General features: G+C 44.6%; 1 protein-coding gene across 1 annotated transcript in view; it reads left to right on the top strand.

Moving 5' to 3' along the window:
• The first annotated feature begins 10,865 nt into the window (after positions 1–10,865).
• Positions 10,866–22,299, top strand: part of LOC124712229 (potassium channel subfamily K member 18-like) — a 145,267-nt gene continuing 133,833 nt past the window's right edge. The window contains exons 1-2 of the mRNA XM_047242523.1: positions 10,866–10,875; positions 19,148–19,407. Coding sequence (XP_047098479.1) covers positions 10,866–10,875; positions 19,148–19,407 — 270 coding nt within the window. The remainder of the gene's footprint in view (positions 10,876–19,147; positions 19,408–22,299) is intronic.

Genomic DNA, 22,299 nt, shown 5'->3' with positions numbered 1-22,299 from the left:
ATTGGTACCACAGACAGCTCGGAATTTTTCATTTTATTTTCGGTATCAGACTCAAAATAAAAGCGTGTAGCACAGTCTAAATAAGAGGTTTGGGTGACTTCTTCTAAAACTGACTTTTCCAAACGAATTTTTGATCCGACTGGATATTTTCCTCGGATTGCCTTTATTTTCGATTTATTGCTAGAAATTTTAAAGTTGTATTTATTGTGTATTTCGTTCAGCTGGTATGCTGATCGTTGGAGATCACCTTCGTTCTTTTGAGCAATAACTATATCATCTGCAAACAGAAGCACATTCTGGTATTCCTCATTCGATATCTTAATTCCTTTGCTTCCTTTTCTTTAACATCTACGAAGAATGAAGTCAGCGCAAATATTAAGAAGTGTACACGATAGTCCACACCCTTATCTGACGCCTTAACTAATAATTATTTCTTCTAACCGATTCCTGCTTGTGTGTATTAAAATGCGTGTATTTTTGTAAAGACTGCATTTCTGTATTAAAATTTCTCCTTTTTTTTAGTACAGCCGTTTTGTCTGCACATCAGCGGCTGAACCTAAATTAGTTTTATTCTCTAGAAGTTATAACTTCTGTGACATTCTTCATAATTTTATTTATTATGTCTGAGTATAGTTTTTAGCCAGTGTTATGAAGGCTAATGACACGATAGTTTTTACAGTTTTTACGTTTCCCTTTTTTTAAAAGGGTGTCTGTACCAAAGATTTGGAATCTTCACTTCGCCCATCATTCATTTGTTAACTGCTCAAGTCTTTCATGTATTGATATCCCTCCACATTTAATTAGTTCTGTGTTTATTCCAACTGTTCAAATAGCTGTTCTGTTCATCATACCTTTCAAATCCTCTTGTTGCTTCTACTTAGTAACTGGCTCTATTGTTCCCATGTAAGTACTTTCTCCAATGTTATCTTTGGTGTTCTGTGTACACCAGAAGCCAGTATACTGAGTTAGCCGTCGTTCTTTGGAAATAATGTTCTGTGAGGAGGGTCTCTTTCTTCCTGGCTCAGGACTTTCATGACCCATTATGCACATTGCTGTCTACCGTGTACATCGGTTCTAAGTGGCTTATGAATGTGCCCCACGAGTCTACGAGTCCTTATGTGCTTCGCGCACTATTTGTTTCGCAGCGTCCCGTTTTATTTTGTATGTTTTCCACCTCTCTAAGGCTTGTAGGGACTACAAATATGCTATTTGTTTTTGTTTAATGGATTGTTTAATTTCTGTATTCAAAATTCTGACTCGCTTTTCCCCATCCGTTTTCTTCCTTTTACCAAGTGATTCTGAGGCTGCTTCGATGATGCATATCTTAATATTATTCCATTCTATATCGATGTCTTTATTGACAGGTAGTGTAGCAAGCTTTTCTTAGAATCTGCACTGATAAAGTTTTGTAGTACAAAATTCCGACAGATGTACTTCGAGCAACTCATGTTCTGGCTTCTTTTGGGCGCCTTTGTTTTCTTCCATTTTAATAGTAGCTACATCTTATTGCCCAAAAGGAAATGGTCGCTACGTATGTTGCTTTCTCTACTAAGAGGTATATCTTGCACAGGATTCGTCATTTTATCATTAATACAGAACAGTATCAAAACCGATCAGTGTCTCTTCAAACTTCGTTCATACAAAGACGTGTTTCAGGTAAAGGTTCTCGAGTCTAAAACCACTGAAGAATAAAGGCGAAACGTTAGAATTTATTTATCAGCTGCGTAATAATTGTCTAACGTAATTAGTTTGACTTAACTTTCTTCACGAAGTCCATTGTAGTCTCCTCACCTGGTAAAGTCTGTTCTCTTGACGTATCCCTCATTCCTGTTGGTTCTAGATGGATATTTCGGTTCAACTTTACTGCTGGTTTCTCATGTAACGAAAATCGCATGTGTTCTAAACGTATTTCTTCTACATTTCGTCTGTATAATATTTATAAACGCAACTCGACAAGTACGTATAACAGTCAACCACCACGTTTCTCTTCCTGCGAAGTAGATTCAGCAACATTCTCTTGAAACAGTACAAAGCTCAAAAGTGCATCAAAGACGCAAAACTAGCAATAAGAAATCATCATTTTCAAAGATAGATTTTCTACATTCGGAGGAATTTGTAAGTGATTAATACTTCATGTTACAAACGTTCTCAAGATACTTTCCAAAAAATTAGCCGGCCGGTGTGGCTGTGCGGTTCTAAGCGCTTCAGTTTGGAACCGCGTGACCGCTACGGTCGCAGGTTCGAATCCTGCCTCGGGCATGGATGTGTGTGATGTCCTTAAGTTGGTTAGGTTTAAGCAGTTCTAAGTTCTAGGGGACTGATTACCTGAGAAGTTAAGTCCCATAGTGCTCAGAGCCATTTTAACCAAAAAATTACAAAAATAGTAATGACATATTAATATCTTTATATGTCTCCAAAATTTTGAAAAGTATGGTTATTTTGAATTTGTGATATTTTCTGTGTTTACAGTTTCATAACAGAGTATACAGAAGATCGTGCGTTATTATTTACTTGCTAAAAGGCAAGAAGTAAATATTTTTTTGATGTCCGAAACATGTCTGTGTACCGTGTGGTTAGCGCCTCCCGTCGGGTAGACTGGTCGCCTAGTGCAAATCTTTTGAGTTGACGTTACTTCGGCGACTTGCGCGTCGTTGGGGACGATATGATGATGTTGAAGACAACTCAGCACCAAGTACCTGAACGTAGAAAATCTCCGCCCCAGCCGGGAATCGAATTTGGGCCCCTTAGCACAGCATTAGACCGCGCTGGTCACTCAGCTATCCAGGCGAATATCGAGTTATGTGGTAGTGTAAGTGTATCGGGTACTCTGAATAAGAGTGTGCATGGAGCAGAAGATTTGTTTTTGTGTTTCGACTGATCTCTTCTTTTTGCTGTATCGACAAGTACAGCATGTAGTGAAAATGAGCCACTGACTCGTTACATTACAAGGTACTGAACTTCTCATTCTTTTTCAATATTAGAAACAGCCCTGCACCTTTCCAGTTTATTGACATGCATATTAGAACTTAACAGCATATCCTTGCTATTAGTATTAAGATTTCAGAAACATAGTACTGAAGGTCCACAGGACTTAACTTCAAAACAAGAAAAAGCTATATAATAAACAAGGGCTGCAAAATGCACACCTTAAATTAAGTGCTTTGACCACGTGTTTAGTAGTAGAGATGTGTTTAACTGAAGAAATGATGAACAAGTGCCAGTAACCCTTAAGGTACGCGCTACAGAGCCCATTTTTACTGGTTTCTTTTTTCATTTTTTAGTGCGTAGTGCCACGTCTCAAAATATGGAAAGCAAAGAGCTTGCTGTAGAAGACATGTGTTTCACAGTACCGAAGATGAAGATATGCTCATAGTCTTTAAGATATGCATCTTAGAACCTATGTTAACGAGATTTATTTTTTATTTGAATGGTCGTTGCTGTCATCTCAAATATTGGCCATTCCACATGGGACACCCTGTACATCCAGGCTGCAGAAATTCCGGGGGCTCCGGCAACCGAAAATCCAGCGCCTATGCTTAAAATAGCTACCAGCACTAGCCGACGGGCGTGGATAGGTAAATGATACGTTACAACCTCATTCTCTTGTCAGAGATTTATGAAGTCCTGCAAGGACATCACAAAGGTATTACACATATTCCACTGCGGAACGTTTTAAGAAAGCGCGTCATTCCACGCACTCGAATTGGTATAACCACTAGCCAGAGTGAACTCGAATCTAAGGATTTCAGAAACAAAATTATCGGTTCCGAATACAGTCTAATCTAAATAAGGAAACATAGACAACCCACTGCCGACACTGCCGAGAATGGCAATGAGAGTTCACTCGACTACATCTTTTGGTATGAAATTATTAGCAATTAAGATCATTAAAGTTGTTACTGATATTTCACGGCAAAAATTACACTGACTGAATGATGTAATTGCATGAAATGAATCTTGGTAACTTTGAACTAATACGGTCGCCAATTCGTCTGAGCAAACTTCACTAGCAAAATCAACTGATTACTAGAACGTCGTTCGTAATCAATGATCCGTGTACAAGTCAGCTATATTATTTTTAGGTATGCCTGCCTATGCAGATATTCCCTGCCATTACTGAAGATAGCATGCCTGAATCACTCAGTTAAATTTTAAAAGAGCATTCTTAATATGACAAAACTTACTGTAATTCTTGTAACATTGAAATGACTTGGAATACGACAGTGGATACACGTAACAGAACACCATAAAACTTTCAAACTACTGAAACTCATTATGAAACGAAGTTGAAACACTGCACGCCAAGCGCGCAACACACAGTAACACGTAAGTATAACCAAAATTCTTTCAGTATTGGTTATTGCCGGATATCAAATTAAATTGAATTCACTGTCTGACAACAGTAAATAAATAAACAAGTAAATGAAGTACTCAGAGCAGCTATTTGGATGTCGTTGTCACTTCGTACATGTACACACCATCGCGAGGAAGTAAATGACTGCAATTCTCTATGACGGTAGAACGGCAACCAGACTGAATGGCCTTGTTCGCGGTTAGTGTTTTCACCAGACCTGATAGGGTGCGTGAACAGCTTCAGAGGTCGAGTGATGAGTGTAAAGGTCACGGAGATCGCGTACACACGTGTGTGACAGCGTCATCAGTACCTGACACAATTTGCGAAGCGCCGCATTGTAGGTCTCCATTTGGCCGGCTGGTCAAATCTCTATCCAGATTAGCGGGGCATTGTGATATGACAATGACCCGATTTAGGGCTGCGTGGGAAGTTGGTAGCAGGCCTACTCATCAAGAACCAGATTGACCACGTTTCACCATTACAATAGAGGACTGGCATACTGTGTACGATAGTAACCCCTTCACATCTGGGCTTGCATCCGAGGACAACTAATATACTGCGTGCAACATTCTTTTTCATGCCACACCATTGGTCGGAGAAAATTAGCAGCTGAACCAGGGGATTATTATCCCTCGCATAGGCTGTCGTCAGTAGAACAATACAAACGGCGGAGTCTGGAGCGCTATTGTGACGCACAAGCATCGACAGTTCATGAGTAGCGTCGTGTTGATTTCAGCGATGAATCGCTGGGAATACACTATATGTCACCCTCCTCAGCCAAATCAGCGCATGCATCCACAACAGACGGGTGCAACTTCATACTAACAGGTGGCAATATACCGCCACGTGCTTTGTAAATTTAGTTTGATTTTGTAATCACTAAAATGAGATATCTTAATCTCTCAGCCCCTGTGGTTTTAATTCGTTGCCTCTCCTTCTTGTGGGTGCTTAACATTTCTTTCCGGAAGTTTAATTACTTCAGATAAAAGAATATTATGCTAAAGGCTTGCCATTGTGCAAACTGGCTGTTAGTTACTGTACGAGGGACGGAACTTTAATAGTGGCTACTATTTATTTACAAAAAAAAGGGTCAAATGGTTCTAAGCACTATGGGACTAAACATCTGAGGTTATCAGTCGCCTAGACTTAGAACTAATTAAACCTAGCTAACTTAAGGACATCACACACATCCATGCCCGAGACAGGACTCGAACCTGCGACCGTAGCAGCAGCGCAGTTCCGGACTGAAGCGCCTAGAACCGCTCGGCCACAGCGGCCGGCATTTATTTACAGCTCGTACAAAATAGATACGTGTTTCAAAGTTTTACTGACCTTCAAGGTAGTCACCAGCGTTGTCTATAACCCTTTGCCAGCGATGTGGAAGTCGTAGAATACTCTTAGCAGTGTCAAGTGTGATGACAGTTCGAGCGACGTTGTCTATTGCCCGACGAATTTGTAGCAGTTCTGAATCGAATGCCGTGAAGTGTTTCGTTCAGTTTCGAAATCGAGTTGAACTCGGGAAGGTTTAAGACAGGGGAGTTCAGTAGGTGGTATCGCACTTAGCAACCCCATCAGTCAAACAAATCAGTAACAGCTTGCACTGTACGTGATTGAGCACTGTCCTGCAAAATGATGGTCAGGTCCCGCAGAAACTGTCATCACTTCTGCCTATAAGTGTCCATTTTTGGAACACAACCTACGACCAGCTTTGTTACATTCTACAACATATATATGAGACTCTATGGTGCCATTAGGTACCTTGGAACCGTGGAACGTATATCACGTAATAATGACATAGACAGTAATGTGAATGACGACATACAAGACATACTGGTACAAGGCACAAATGATTTAACTAATACGCCCAGTCCTCAAACAACAGTAACACTCTATTATACTCCAGTAAAAATAATAGAATAACACAGTTAAATCGGATGCATGTATGCATGTATGCACAGTCTGATTTATTCAAAGTTCCAACAATGGAATGAGCAAAGTTTACCTGTAGGTCCAATATCGGAAGCGTGATTTTAGCTGAAATTTATTGTTGACACTGAATATGGGAAAATTCTTTGTGAGACAAGATCCAACTGGGGAGTTACTGTTAATGAATGCCGAACTCCACAAGGACACTGTCGTTGGTGAGTGGTGGCTATACTCAGTGACAGCTTAGCTGCTCGATGAACGTTCGGAAGGGAGAGTCCTGGACGGCATTGATCAGTGAAAAGCGGAGGTTGCACGTAACGATGGCTTGGCTGCTGGAGGACACGTTCCAGACTGAAGTCCCACGAGGCAATGGTCGATGGTGATCGGTAGCTTCATACTGCAATAGCCTGGCTGGTCGTAGAACGTGAAGATGATAGAACGAAGCGAGGAAGCTTACGGTGTTCGTGGGTGCCCTTGCACAGCGACAGCTTCGCTGCTCTGGTCTGTGAAGATTAGACCCAGCTGTAGTAGCTCCATGAACGGAATTGGTTTGTTAGCCGCCAGCATCTGTTGTAAGTACTCTCATGTGAATGACTACTGGTTCTGAGCCCATGCAGCCAAAACAATTTCGAGCCACTGTCACATCCGAACGCCCCAAAAACCTGGACATTGCACGATTCGACCAGTCGGCCAAATGGTGATTCACAATGAGCCCTTTTTCTGTCCCTGCAAGGTACTGATAACACTTGTAAGGTACCCCTTCTGCTGAAGCCACATTTTATTCCCTTATTTATCAGTTTTACAGTTTTGCGTCGCATTTGCATGTATCATGTAGCATTCAGTGTATAAAGAGGTACTGCAGAGCGCACACAGTCGCAAGTAAGATTTCAGTTCCCACGACGGCTGAAGGAGCCGGTAAACCATATGGCGCCGTGGGTAGAAATGAGAACACACTCTAAGTTATCAACCTCAGCGAACTTAGTTTTTCTGGTGCGAAGGAAGTAATCTTACTTCATAAATGATTGCTAATAAAAGTCACTTCTCCAATACACATATTAGAAGAAGCCTACATGTAGTAAGTACTTTCTTGCAACAATGTTGCAACGCCATAAATCGGTCATCTTAATAAACATATGAATAATGTTTAAGCTAACGGAAATGTACGAACAGCTACGAAGTATCACGAGTTTGAGTAAGACGTACACGTTGTGCGACATAGTCGCCGTTCGCTGATGGGAGCCTACGGATTTAGAACATGCTCTCACGACATAGTTTCCAGTTAATCATTATTAAATGCGACGATATTATCAGTTTGTGGCACTGGTATTTAGTAAATGAATGCATCATTCTGGCATCCATTTTGAATGTTATTCCGAATAACATAGGTTCCCGCTTCTTCACTTGGATCGGAGGACCTAGAATTTATACTTTACAGAGAACCCGACGGCGCTGATACTGCTTCTGCGGGGGACATAAACTTCAAGAGCTTCTCAGCGTGGAAATAATCTTACACAACTACTCTTTAAGGAAGTACAAGGACGGATTATCTCAATCACCGTACAACTCAGATGCAAAAATGGCCAGACAGAGACATTTCTGAAGGTTTGTAACACGTGGGGAGCTCTTGCATTCCGTCTCACACGAGTAAGCGGCGTCATCGCGTTCTTCGCAGTGATCACTCAACATCTGAGTCCTTTCACGCACCTTATACAGGCTACAAGTCCTGGTAACAATGCTACACGCACGCGCGCACACACACACACACACACACACACACACACACACACACACACACACACACTGGCAGCCGTTGACCTGTCGTAGTGAATTTCACCTCTTAATCGTTTACGTACCTGCCGGTTGTGTGTACATGTAAGAAATCATGCCTCATGTATATTCTATTTTCCACTCAAAGTTTTCATCGATATTTACACGTAAGAACATCATTTTGTAACCTGTGAGTTATTTTGTGTTGGTTTATTAATTTCATTAGAGGCACAATATTTTTAACTGTAAAAATAAACCTCATGAGCTATTTTTTCTTTAAAATTTGAAGCTAACCTGTTTGTGCAAAACCAGTCAGTAACTTTCACATTACGTCATTTGCTGTTTTCTCTTTTTACGCTTCTTTGCTCTGCTTCTCAACGATCACCTGCAATTCTACCTCCTGATGGAAATATCTACATTGGCACACGTCACCGACCTTATAGTACATCGGTTCAAAAAGACGTAAAGGCTAAGCAATAGCTGTATTGCTTTCCATTCGTTTTGTCTACTAGTATTTGTGTAGTAGAGGTGAAAAACATTTAATGGGGACTGGACTTATAGGTCATTAGAGACGCACGAATTCATTTCTGTTAGGAAGGCGAATAGAAGTGATGTGAGCCTTGCAGCATCTTGCTCCCCTTCCTTCCGATAAAGAATTGAGACTTCCACCTATTCCTTGCATCACTCGGTACGAGAAATAACCGAAAGGGCTTACGACATCGGAAAGAGCGCCACAAAAAAATCCTACAACACTACGAAGTTCACAGAAAATCTGTGTCGCAATTGCAGACGTACCACTTCGGATAACAGATAGGTATTCATTATAGTGAACGCTTCAGTAAGACACGAGATGACGGCAAGATTGCGGCTTGGCTTAACACGACTGAAGGAAAAACCTCGTGGCAGTGTCGCTGCTAGAGAAGACAAGCGGCAACATCCCAGCACAAAACAAGACGGAGGAGAGAGCCCGAAAGAGGGAGGGAGGCAAGGCAGAGACGTCATCTGGAAGGAGACACTTTAATTAAACTGGGTGGCAGTGTGTACGACTGCAGGCTACAGCTGAGCCCTGCCGGCACTCTAGTCATCTGGAACAGCCCTAGGAGTTTCGTATGAAATGTGCAACAGACGGCAGCTACACACTTTACGGGGGGTCTGCTTCAGATCTGAGACGACGACAGCCGTTTACCACAGAGAGGCAGCTAGAGAAAATTTGGGGCGAGTGTTTCATTAAGAAGACATTTTTGCAGTTTCAGTTTCACTTCTGGTTGACATCGGAGTCTTTATTGACAGGGTGCTGTGTTGTTTCTGAATTAAGACAACAAAACTAATAAACTGAGAATGACAGGTAGGAATTTCAGCTGCATTTCTTAAATGCTGAACCGTTATAAGTGTTTTACGTCAGTTAATATGAGTAGCCGCAAAGGCAAATTTATGCTCGCACAACCTTCGAACCAACAAAGACATGTGCACTACGCTCTCTCCCACTCCCTCCCTCCCTCTCTCTCTCTCTCTCTCTCTCTCTCTCTCTCTCTCTCTCTCTGTCTCTCATACACATGCACACACACACACACACACACACACACACACACACACACACACACACACCGTTGCGTAACGCCGTAAATCGCTCCTATGGAAATCTTTAACGATTGTTCATAAATTCCTACAGGTGATGGGTCACGGATGGTCCGTGACAGACAGTCTTTCATATGAGCTAAACAGGTCTCTTAATGTCGTAAACTATTGACGGGTGAACGGTAAAGTCGCATATTCAAATTACGGATTTTCTTTGTGAACTTGGATGTTCTTAAAAATTTACTTGAGGAGAAGGATCTTACTGCTACACTTTAGTAAAGGTATTTTCACACAACTGGGTAAATGTTAAGAAAAGAGAGAGTAGCAGATATGTCTACAGTTAGTTAATGCGCTCACGCAGGGTTGCAATGAATTATGTAGGCCCTGGCAAGTTGCCGCTTACCGCAACTTGGCCATATGTAGCACACGAGCAACATCAGCCCACTCTGCTGCACTTGCTTATTCTATGCGAACCCAGCTCCACTTTCCAGAGGAGATGCTGCATATGAGGCAGCACCCTTTCAAGGTGGCTCGGCAAGCGGTCCGTAAGGCAACATACATTCTTGCAGCTAAAGGAACAGCCACTGGGGCGGAAACCCGTAGTGGCTGTGCCTGGAGAAGTTACTAGCGGGCGATGAGGAGACGCGTCCAGCACCGAAATTTCCGCTAAGGTGAATTTCTGTGGCGAATTAAAACTGAGCAGGGTCGCAGTGTCGGAATACTGATCTCTGGCAAAGTGCCACGGACGACGTAACGAGTTTTGGTCAGAAACGCGGTTTCAGAACTAGACGAATTATCTTAAGCTACAGGCAGTTTTAAAATTTAACGCAAGTATGCACCGTTGAAGCACTAAAAGGTGCCACATAGGTACCTGCTTTAATAACAAAGCACGTAAATTATACTGCTGAAATTTGATGACATATCTCGGTGCCAGACAGCGTTTCATTTCTCTCCAATTTTGGTGCACGCGAGACGCAGACATACGGTTATTGTAACTACAGTTGTTATAACTAACCAGCAAGGTGATGCTGTATTGCCTGAGTGAAACATCAATATTTCCAGAACAACGTCCAACGAGTTTAGATAGTAAGGGCGTAATCATCCCAAGCTTCACTCCAATCAGCTAATTCCAATCCGATCGAATGTGGTGAAAAATATCCATAATATGTGCCCGTCGAACTAATTCCGGAGCACATCGAAAGACATCCAGCGGTAGTCGGCGAAGAAAGACAGTTATAGGACAATGGTGACAGGTCAGTAGCTGTTGGAACCGACTTCATGTCAAGGGGCTAATTCAAATCTCTTTTGTCACTGCCCGGGTGTGCGGTGCCTCCTGCGTTGTGTTCAGTGTCCATACCTCCGGTTTGGCAACGTGTACCACTAAGAGCTCGTGATACGAGAAAGAGAATATAAAAGGCTCACTGACGCTAGTAAACGTTAGACACCATTAAAAACAAAACAGATAGTAAAAGATTTTGTAATGGTCCAGTCGAAACTAAATAAAAAATTGATAATACTTATTCTAACGATAGAGTAACTGTACAGTATGTGACAGTTTTCTATATTTTCCTAATTTTTTGTTATAGTGGTCTCGTAATTTGTAAACCGAAATTAGATACAAAGTTAGAAATTAATGGACTCGTAAGGTAATAAAATTCTTGGTTATGGGGTTTATTACGGAATAAAGACGTAAACTAGAGTGATGAACGAACAAGTTCATCGTCCTAGAAAATGAAGATTGTGTTGAAGTAGACGAAAGCGGAAATTATTTAACAAAGGTACTTACAGAAACAAGAAAAATATGTGGTAGTTTAAAAAAGAAGGTACTGCCCAGTGGGTCAGAAAACTACTACACATAATGAATACGTAGAATTAAATACAATTGTGTGAAAAATATAGCAGAAACTTAAGTTGGTAAGGTCCAAATGAAACTAAGAACGAACATGACTGTATTTTATTTTCGCCAGTTGTCGCAGAAGCATCCATGAGAGATAAAACTGCACACATCTTGGATGGTTACTTTAAAATTTTGTATTCAAGAGATAATAAACAACATATATAGTTAATAATGACAACAGTGACACTCTGGAAGTAATACTTATTAAGCCACTAATAATTTTAAGTAAGAAAAACTACTAGGGATGCCGATGCTTCAATATGGACGTTTAAAGCTGGAGCAAGAGTCGGTTCCTCAAAACTGGATGAAAGCTGTAATTGTTATTTATCAAGAAAGGTGGGAACACGCTATGACCTGTCGATGAGTATCGTCAGCGTAATGTACAACATATTCAGTAAAGTATCATAGAATGAATTCAGAACATCGTTGTACTTCGGTTAAGAAACAAGTTGGCTTTAGAACTGAATGCGGCGCAGTGGACCACTTGCAACCCCAAACTAGATTCTCGAACAGAGTAATGGAACTTGCTTTTTAGCATATTTTTGACTCAGGTTGAAGCCAATCTGTACTTAAACCTCTTGGAAAGCGAAGCACTGATTGATCCCTTTGGTACAATAGTGAAAAATACTCGTATCAGTCATGAAGCTTCCATTAGAGAGCATAAGAATATTATCTTATTCAGAGTCTGGAGTCAAGCAAAGAGATGACGTATCACAAAAATTATTGTCAGCAGCTCTGATGAGATCCTTCTGATCCTGATTCAGGGATATATACACAGACAAAGAAAGTGAAGCACCCAGTGGACACGGTCGGGAGTTAATGTAATTTTGTAAACATACACACGCTTGTTATCTCAGAGCTTCTGTACTGGTAGATAATTTGATGCGGTTTTCCCTTATGGAATGACTGATTTACGAGAAAGGTTTATGCAGACTGTCTGAACTAAAACGAAGTCTCCTCATGCTGTGAAAACGACACCATTGCCATCTAGCGGTGAATGGTAGAAACTCCTTTGGAATAACAGTAGCTGGAGCGGTGCTCCATACCAATGTAACGTGGCAGACATTGCATTGTGCCACCACTACGTGGCGAAGGATGTTCCTCACCGACGTTATGTGACAGAGGGTACTAGGTACCAACACTGTTTGGAGGAGGGTGCTTCTTACAAATTCAACGTGGAAGAGGGCGCTTCGTACTGATGCTGTGTAGGAGACGTTGTTTCGTAAAAATGTTGCATGGTTGAGGGAGCCTCCCCGTGCCAACTGGGAAGCCTACCGGGATAACATTGATACCCAGGTCAAACGCCACCCCCTCGGCTACCAGCACCCTGATGACATCACCCATGCCGCTTCCTTTCTCCACTGGAGTTCGTCAGAGACCGTTGAGCGCACATCACCACCAAAGCCATCCAGCTTCACTGTCCTACCTTACCACAACAGGCCATACTCCTCCACGAATCCCGTCACGTTTATCGCTCCTTCCTCCGTACCTGGGACCGGGACACACTCCTCTGCCACCAGCAACTCCAACGCCATATTAGAATCTTGCTTGCGGCCAAAAACCGCCGGGCCTGGCGACAGACATGCACCCGTCTTAATGCTTCACTGCCTATCAACTCCTCCAAGTACTGGTCAGCCTTCCACCACCTTTCTTGCACGAAACCTTCTCCCCACTATCCTCTCCTATACGATGACTACCCTTTCCCGGATGATACCAGTGAGGCCAATCATTTTGCCTTCCACCTGCCTGACATCCCTTCTGTCCCTGACGATCCCTGGTTTTATTACTCCCTCTTCCCAGAGATCTAGGACTGCACTGACACCTCTCTTGCTCCACTGTCTCCTCGTTTCCAGTACTTGGAGGCCACACCACCATCCGATCTCAACAACCCCATCGTCACACAAGACATTGTGTTCACACTATGCACCAAACGCAACATGGCTCCCGGTCACGATCGTATTACACACCGCCACCTCAAAGAAGCCCCCCTCTTCTTTCTTACAGTCCTAGCCACCCTCTATAATGTTATCCTCTTCACTGGCTTCTACCTTGACCTTCAGCAGGGTCCTGGAGTCCATCGCTACCCACTGCATTCACCACCACCTCCACCAGCACCGCCTCCTTCCCTTGACCCAATGTGGCTTCCGACCTTGCTTCTCTGCCGATGATCTCCTCCTCCACCTGACATACCTCCTTTCCACTCACCTCAATTCCCGTCGCTCCGCCATCTTTGTGTTCCTTGACCTTGAAAGCACCTATGACCGTGTTTGGCATCCCAGCTTCCTCTTCAAACTCCAGATTTACACCCTCCCCAACAACTATGTTCGCCTGATAACCTCCTTCCTCTCTCACCGCCCCTCCTATGTTACCATCCACATCTCCAACTATTACACCTTCTACCTCTCTGCAGACATGCCCCAAGGCTCCATCCTTTCCCCTCTCTTCTACGTTTTATACATGGCGGCCATGCCACGCCCTCCACCACCCGTCCATCGCCTGCAATATGCCGATCACACTGCCTTCCTTGCTCTTGCCCCCTCTCTCCAGCGTTCCCAGCGACTCCTCAGACCCACCTTGACCTGTTCACCGCATGGTGCAACCAGTGGCTCCTTAAGACCTATCCCTCCAAGACCCAGGCTGCATCACCCCCTCTTTCTGAATCCTAGATTTCTACCTTACCATCTATGGCCGGCCTATTGCCCTCTCTCCCACACTCAAGTACCTTGGCATCACCCTCGACCACCGCCTTTCCTGCCCCCTCCCCCCCCCCCCCCAACATCTCTTCACAGTCCAGGCCAAGGCACATACTTGTATCCATCTACTCAAACTCCTCTCTGGTCAAACATGGGGATTAGACCCACCCTAGCCCACTGTCGCACCTGTACCACAGTGTCCCACCTGGTGTTTATCTCCATAAAATCCATACCCTCGCCCAAGGTGGCTTCTGCCAACTCCCCCTCTCAGATGATTTCCTTGTGCCTTCCATCTACCCCTCCTACAAGATCTAATCCTTCCTCCTTCCCCCCACCCCCCTCAGGGCTCCCTCTCTCCCTCCCTCTCCCCCTTCCTTTCTTCCTCCGTTTCCCCTGCTGAACACCTTCTTTCTCCTTTTCGTCCCCCAGGCTTCTAGCTCATTTCCTTCTCCTCTCCACTGCCCTCTCCTACCCCCCTCCTGGATTTCACCCTACCGCCTCTTCTCGTCCCTTTTCTTACTCTCCCCCCACCTCCCTTCACCTGGTGGTAGGTCTCCTTCAGTGCAGTGATTTTTGTTTCCGTTGTGGTGTCAGTGTTACTCCACTGCCATGTCCAGTGCTACGTTCTACCAGCACCTACAGTGTCCCACTGGTGTTACTTTGTTTTTTGTGTCGACTCATAGTGTTCATTCTACGCTTGTATGTGTGGCTCTCGTCTATGTTGTTTTTAAATCTACAGTTTATACTCATCTATTTATTGTTCTTGTTTTTTTCTCATCACTTTATGCCATTCTCTGTTATATGCTCTTTTTTCTCATGTGACTATGTTGTTTCTGTAACTCTCTTGGCTGAAGAGCGGTGTATTGTGCTGCTGCCAGCCCGCCCCATTTTGGGGAGTGAAATAACAATAAAGAAAAAAAAAGAGGGAGCTTCGTACCCGAAATATGTGTCAGTACTAGTTTCGTACTGATTTTGTGTGGCACAGGGCGCTTTGTACCAATATAGCACGGTAAAGCTTGCTTAGTACCAATGCTGTGTGGCAGAGGACAATTCATTTCACTGTAACCTGTCAGAGGGTGCACACCACTGATGTTGGGTGGCTGAGGGTGCTTCACAGCGGAGTAATGTGTCAGTTGGTGCTTCTTACCAGTTTTACTTGGCAGAGGATGCTACATAACACACTGCATGACTAGGGATTTTTTTTTTTTTACCAAATTTGCTTGGCACAGGCTGCTTCGTGCTGATATTGCATGGCAGAAGGTGCTTTGTATAATGCTGCAGATGGAGGGCGGGTGCTCCATATCGAATGCACGTGGCGAAAGGTAGTTCATGCCTGTGTTGCATGGCAGTGGGAGCTTTGTAGCGATTTTAAGTTGCAGAGGATGCCAGGTACGAACACTACTTGGCCGAGGGTACTACAGAGGCTGCTTCTTACTAATTTTACGTAGCAGAGGGTGCTTCGTACCAGTGTTGTGTGGCAGAGGGTGCTTTGTAACTATGTTGATAGTAGGGGAATGCTTCGTGCCTACGTTGCATGACGAGGGTGCTTCATACCGTTCTTGCGTCGCAGAGTTCCCTGCATACCAACATTATGTTGCAGCAGTTGCATCTCACCATTTGGAGAGACAGAGTGCTTAGTAGCGATTTTGTGTGGTAGTGAGTGCTTTGCAGCGATACTACAATACAAAGAGTGCTTCAAACAAATACTAAACCGTGCAGGGTTCCTCTTGCCAATTTTACGTAGCAAAGGGTGCTTCACACCAATGCTCCTTGGCGAAATGTGCTTCTTACAAATTTTACGTGACAGCAGCTGCTTCATACCAATGTTGTGTGACAGAGGGTGCTTCATAGGGATGTTACGTCCTAGAGAGTGCTTCGATCCGGTTTTGCGTTGTTTAGTCTGCTTGTTACCACTTTCGCTCGGCAGAGGGTGTTGTGTGGTATTGTTTCATGGCAATTAGCTATCTTAGCTATTGAGGCATTTCGTTATTTTGGGTGTTCACGATAAGTGGAACACCCTGTCTGCTGATTTTTAATGTGGTCATATGACTTTTGGTTTTTTTCTGAGTGATTAACAGGAATACCATGACAGTGTAATATTCTTGGTGTTAAATATTGTATTTCGAGTTCCCGAATAGGAGAAAGTGCATAATCTGTTGTACACTGTAGGGTGGTTGCAGTGTGTTCACCTTTGTCGTTGTACCTTGAGTTTATTACGTTGAGTGAAATGTGTGTTGACTGCTAGTTACACGCAAAATGAGCGGGCTGACGGCGAAAATGTATCCTGTGTTCAGCAGTCTAGCCATCCAGGCAACTCAGATAATGAAGCCTGCTGACCGGTCTCCGGGCGGACGAGTGGCTCAGACGATGACTCTATCGCATCGTACTGCATCTGCAGCAGCAATTTGGGCAGCTGTCAGTACCACAGTGATACAACGAACTGTTACAAACCTGTTAGTTCAAGGACAGGTCCGGGTCACAGGCCCTGTAGCGTACATTCCACTGACGCCAAACCGTCGCCATTTCCATCTTCTGTGGTTTCGAGCGAGAGCTTATTGGCGGACTAGATGTAGGTCTGTTGTGTTTTCTGTTGAAAGCTGGTTCTGTCTCGGTGCCACTGATGGCTGTGTGTTGGTTAGAAAGAGACCAGCTTTGGGCCTGCCACCAATCTGTCTTGGTGCTAGACACACTGGACCTACACCTGGAGTTTCTTATGACAGAAGTAGCGCTCTCATGGCTATCGCTCGGGTCCGACTGCAGAATTGTACGTCACTCTGGCAGTACGGCGTGTTGCACTGCCGTTCATAAAGAGCAATTCCCCTCTGATGCAACCCATCACTCACTACGTAGTGTCGACGTGTTGCCTTGGCCTCCTCGCTCACCAGATCTGATCTCCAATGGAGCACGTACGGGACATCATCGGACAACACCAGCGTCATCCAAAACCAGCATTAACTGACCATGCAGTGACTGATCAAGTGAAACAGCCATGAAACTCCATCCCACTAACTGACGTCTGGCACCAGTACAACACGAAGCATGTATGTTTGCCTGCTTGCATTCAACAGTCTGGCGGTTACACCGGTTATTAAGGTACCAGCATTTCGCATTTACACTGGCTTATCTAGCGCTTACATTAAATTGTGATCTTGCAATGGAAATCAATTACATATTTTATTTAGACAAATGTATTCCCAAAATGTCATTAATCCAAATTAATTCATTTTTATAGTTGCTTTTCTCTTCTTTGTGCTTGTATTCCTTGGTGGTCAAGTTTCATGCTGACAAACCCCAATCTACAAATGTGATATCCAGGGTATGCCGAAGAAGTGTCATAATACTATTACTATTAACAATATATAAAAATGGTCTACTAGGAAACACTGAGCCTCGGTGAGGATGCCCACGTATGGTTCTACTATCTGTAGGAATCTGGCAGTAGACCATGAACGTACACTACTGGCCATTAAAATTGCTACACCACGAAGATGACGTGCTACGGACGCGAAATTTAGCCGACAGGAAGAAGATTCTATGATACGCAAATGATCAGCTTCTCAGAGCATTCACACAAGGTTCGCGCCGGTGGCGACACCTGCAACGTGCTGACATGAGGAAAGTTTCCAACCGATTTCACATACACAAACAGCAGTTGACCGGCGTTGCCTGGTGTAACGTTGTTGTGATGCCTCGTGTAAGGAGGAGAAATGCGTAACATCACGTTTCCGAGTTTGATAAAGGTCAGATTGTAGCCTATCGCGATTGCGGTTTATCGTATCGCGACATTACTGCTCACGTTGGTCGAGATCCAATGACTGTTAGCAGAATATGGAATCGGTGGGTTCAGGAGGGTAATACGGATCGCCCTGCTCGATCCCAACGGCCTCGTATTACTAGCAATCGAGATGGCAGGCATTTTATCCGCCAGGTTGTAACGGATCGTGCAGCCACGTCTCGATCCCTGAGTCAACAGATGGGGACGTTTGCAAGACAACAACCATCTACACGAACTGTTTGACTACGTCTGCAGCAGCATGGACTATCAGGTTGGAGACCATAGTTGCGGTTACCCTTGAAGCTGCATCAGAGACTGGAGCGCCTGCGATGATGTACTCAACGACGATCCTGGGTGCTCGAATGGCAAAACGTCATTTTTTCGGATGAATCTAGATTTTGTTTACAGCATTACGATGGTCGCATCCGTGTTTGGCGTCAGCGCGGTGAACGCACATTGGAAGCGTGTATTCGTCATCGCCATACTGGCGTATCACCCTGCGTGATGGTATGGATGCCATTGGTTACACGTCTCGGTGACCTCTTGTTCGCACTGACTACTCTTTGATCAGTGGACGTTATATGTCTGATGTGTTGCGTCTCGTGGCTCTACCCTTCATTCGATCCCTGCGAAACCCTACATTTCAGCAGGCTAATGCAATCACCTAATGTTGCAGGTCCATCCTGTACGGGCCTTTCTGGATACAGAAAATGTTCGACTGCTGCCCTGGCCGGCACATTCTCCAGCTCTTTCACCAACTGAAAACGTCTGTTCAATGGTGGCCGAGCAACTGGATCGTCACAATACGCCAGTCACTACTCTTGATGAACTGTGGTATCGTGTTGAAGCTGCATGGGCAACTGTACCTGTACACGCCATCCAAGCTCTGTTTGACTCAATGCCCAGGCGTATCAAGGCCGTTATTACGGGCAGAGGTGGTTGTTCTGTGTACTGATTTCTCAGGATCTATGCACCCAAATTGCGTGAAAATGTAATCACATGTCAGGTCTAGTATAATATATTTGTCCAATGAATACCCGTTTATCATCTGCATTTCTTCTTGGTGTAACAATTTTAATGGCCAGTAGTGTAGTATCACAAGTAGCCATGTGATGGGAACAGGAGGCAGCGTTACTGAGCGCTGGCTCGGGCTGTTGCAGGCTACGGGTCGATCGCGCCGCGGACGGCGCTGGGCAAGGCGCTGACGATGGGCTACGCGGTGCTGGGCATCCCGCTGATGCTGGTCTACCTGTCGTCGGTGGGCGCGCTGCTGTCGCGATGCGTGCGCGGCGCCCTGGCGCGGACCCTCTGCTGCTGCCTCTGCTCCAACTGCGGCTACTGCTGCTACGACGAGGCGCGCATGCAGGAGAAGGAGCGCCGCATGCGCAAGAAGCGCATGCAGCAGATGGAGCTCATACAGGTGCGCGCCTACTCCGCTCGTTACTCTGCCCTATTCTTTTCTTCCAATTTTCCGATCTCCCTTTCCTCCTTCCATCTGTCCTTGAATCCACGTTTCCGAAAGTCACTCAGAGAAAACTGAAGCTGCTCTCTATAAGGATATTACATCGATTTAACAAGTTGGCTAGGAAACGGGGTTCCTTTAGTCGGAGGTGCTGAACGTTCATTCAAGATCTTGGATTATTGGCTCAAAGTGCATTATAATTCTCTTCTGAACAGTTTAGCATGCCTTGGTACTCAAAAGATATATACTGATCAAACTTCAAGCCAATTGATCTGTAAATGTATTAATTTTTCAAAACCAGAACACGCAGAACTAAGAACGAGCAGAAATAACATTAATGTAGAACATAATAATGCAGTCAAAGGGAACTATCAACCTACAGTTACATATTAAAAGAGAAAAATTTCGTTGAATTCCTTGGACATCGAACAATATAAGACATTACAACATTAAAACTAATCTCGATGGATCCCCAACCCGTAATACATTGTTATTAAAGAAAATGCTAAACTGTTCAGAAATTTTTATCATTAAGGGGGGGGGGGGGATAGGATGTCAAACAGTCCGACCTGGAGTAGGAGAGGCACCACAGGACATTTTAATTTCCACTGTCTTTACTTTTACAAGTAAATTCATAAAACGTTGTCAGCATGACCAGAAAGGATTCAGGATTCAAACTCGTAGCACCGGAAGTTCAAAAACATAACAAAATAATTTATTTTACATGTGAAATTTCATCATTTTTTCACTTACTATTGGCTGCATTTGTTGCTATAGGTACACTTCTCTTCATAAGTAAGAGAGACTGCTCGATGAATTTTGCACAGTATACAAACCATACGTACAGGTGTCTGAAGCTCTTGAATCTATTTAATTTATGAAAAAATGAATGAGCTGTTACGTTTTAAACTTTATATTTGGAAAAAATTCAATTTTTTTTAGATATTTATCTCAATTTTTGCCACAGTTTGTAATAGATTTGGAAAATTCTAGAGTTTCACACACCTGGAAGTATGGTTTGTATGCTGTGCAAAATTCAACAAAGAATCTCTCTTAGTTGTGAAGAAAAATGTAACTATAGCAACAAATGCAGCCAACATTAAGTGAAAAAATGATGAAATTTCATATCAAAAAAAAATTATTTTCTTATATTTAAACACTTCCACTGCTATGAGTGTGAATCCTGAATCCTTCCTGGTGATGTTGACAAAGTTTTATGAATTTATTTGTAAAAGTACACTCCTGGAAATGATAAAAGAACACATTGACACCGGTGTGTCAGACCCACCATACTTGCTCCGGACACTGCGAGAGGGCTGTACAAGCAATGATCACACGCACGGCACAGCGGACACACCAGGAACCGCGGTGTTGGCCGTCGAATGGCGCTAGCTGCGCAGCATTTGTGCACCGCCGCCGTCAGTGTCAGCCAGTTTGCCGTGGCATACGGAGCTCCATCGTCGTCAGTGTCAGCCAGTTTGCCGTGGCATACGGAGCTCCATCGCAGTCTTTAACACTGGTAGCATGCCGCGACAGCGTGGACGTGAACCGTATGTGCAGTTGACGGACTTTGAGCGAGGGCGTATAGTGGGCATGCGGGAGGCCGGGTGGACGTACCGCCGAATTGCTCAACACCTGGGGCGTGAGGTCTCCACAGTACATCGATGTTGTCGCCAGTGGTCGGCGGAAGGTGCACGTGCCCGTCGACCTGGGACCGGACCGCAGCGACGCACGGATGCACGCCGAGACCGTAGGATTCTACGCAGTGCCGTAGGGGACCGCACCGCCACTTATCAGCAAATTAGGGACACTGTTGCTCCTGGGGTATCGGCGAGGACCATTCGCAACCGTCTCCATGAAGCTGGGCTACGGTCCCGCACACCGTTAGGCCGTCTTCCGCTCACGCCCCAACATCGTGCAGCCCGCCTCCAGTGGTGTCGCGACAGGCGTGAATGGAGGGACGAATGGAGACGTGTCGTCTTCAGCGATGAGAGTCGCTTCTGCCTTGGTGCCAATGATGGTCGTATGCGTGTTTGGCGCCGTGCAGGGAGCGCCACAATCAGGACTGCATACGACCGAGGCACACAGGGCCAACACCCGGCATCATGGTGTGGGGAGCGATCTCCTACACTGGCCGTACACCACTGGTGATCGTCGAGGGGACACTGAATAGTGCACGGTACATCCAAACCGTCATCGAACCCATCGTTCCACCATGCCTAGACCGGCAAGGGAACTTACTGTTCCAACAGGACAATGCACGTCCGCATGTATCCCGTGCCACCCAACGTGCTCTAGAAGGTGTAAGTCAACTACCCTGGCCAGCAAGATCTCCGGATCTGTCCCCCATTGAGCATGTTTGGGACTGGATGAAGCGTCGTCTCACGCGGTCTGCACGTCCAGCACGAACGCTGGTCCAACTGAGGCGCCAGGTGGAAATGGCATGGCAAGCCGTTCCACAGGACTACATCCAGCACCTCTACGATCGTCTCCATGGGAGAATAGCAGCCTGCAATGCTGCGAAAGGTGGATATACACTGTACTAGTGCCTACATTGTGCATGCTCTGTTGCCTGTGTCTATGTGCCTGTGGTTCTGTCAGTGTGATCATGTGATGTATCTGACCCCAGGAATGTGTCAATAAAGTTTCCCCTTCCTGGGACAATGAATTCACAGTGTTCTTATTTCAATTTCCAGGAGTGTATAAACAGTAGGAAATAAAATGTCCTGTGGTGCCTCTCCTGCTCCAAGTCGGCCCGTTTGACATCTTATCCCCCTTAACAAACGTCAATAGGTGACAGTGTAAGATTAGCTTTAACCAACTGTTTAGCAGTACATTACAAGAGATAAT

Source organism: Schistocerca piceifrons, chromosome 8, assembly GCF_021461385.2.
Source record: "Schistocerca piceifrons isolate TAMUIC-IGC-003096 chromosome 8, iqSchPice1.1, whole genome shotgun sequence".
NCBI lineage: Eukaryota > Metazoa > Arthropoda > Insecta > Orthoptera > Acrididae > Schistocerca > Schistocerca piceifrons.
Note: the sequence above shows the minus strand (reverse complement) of the source record. Positions and strands in the feature narration are given on the sequence as shown.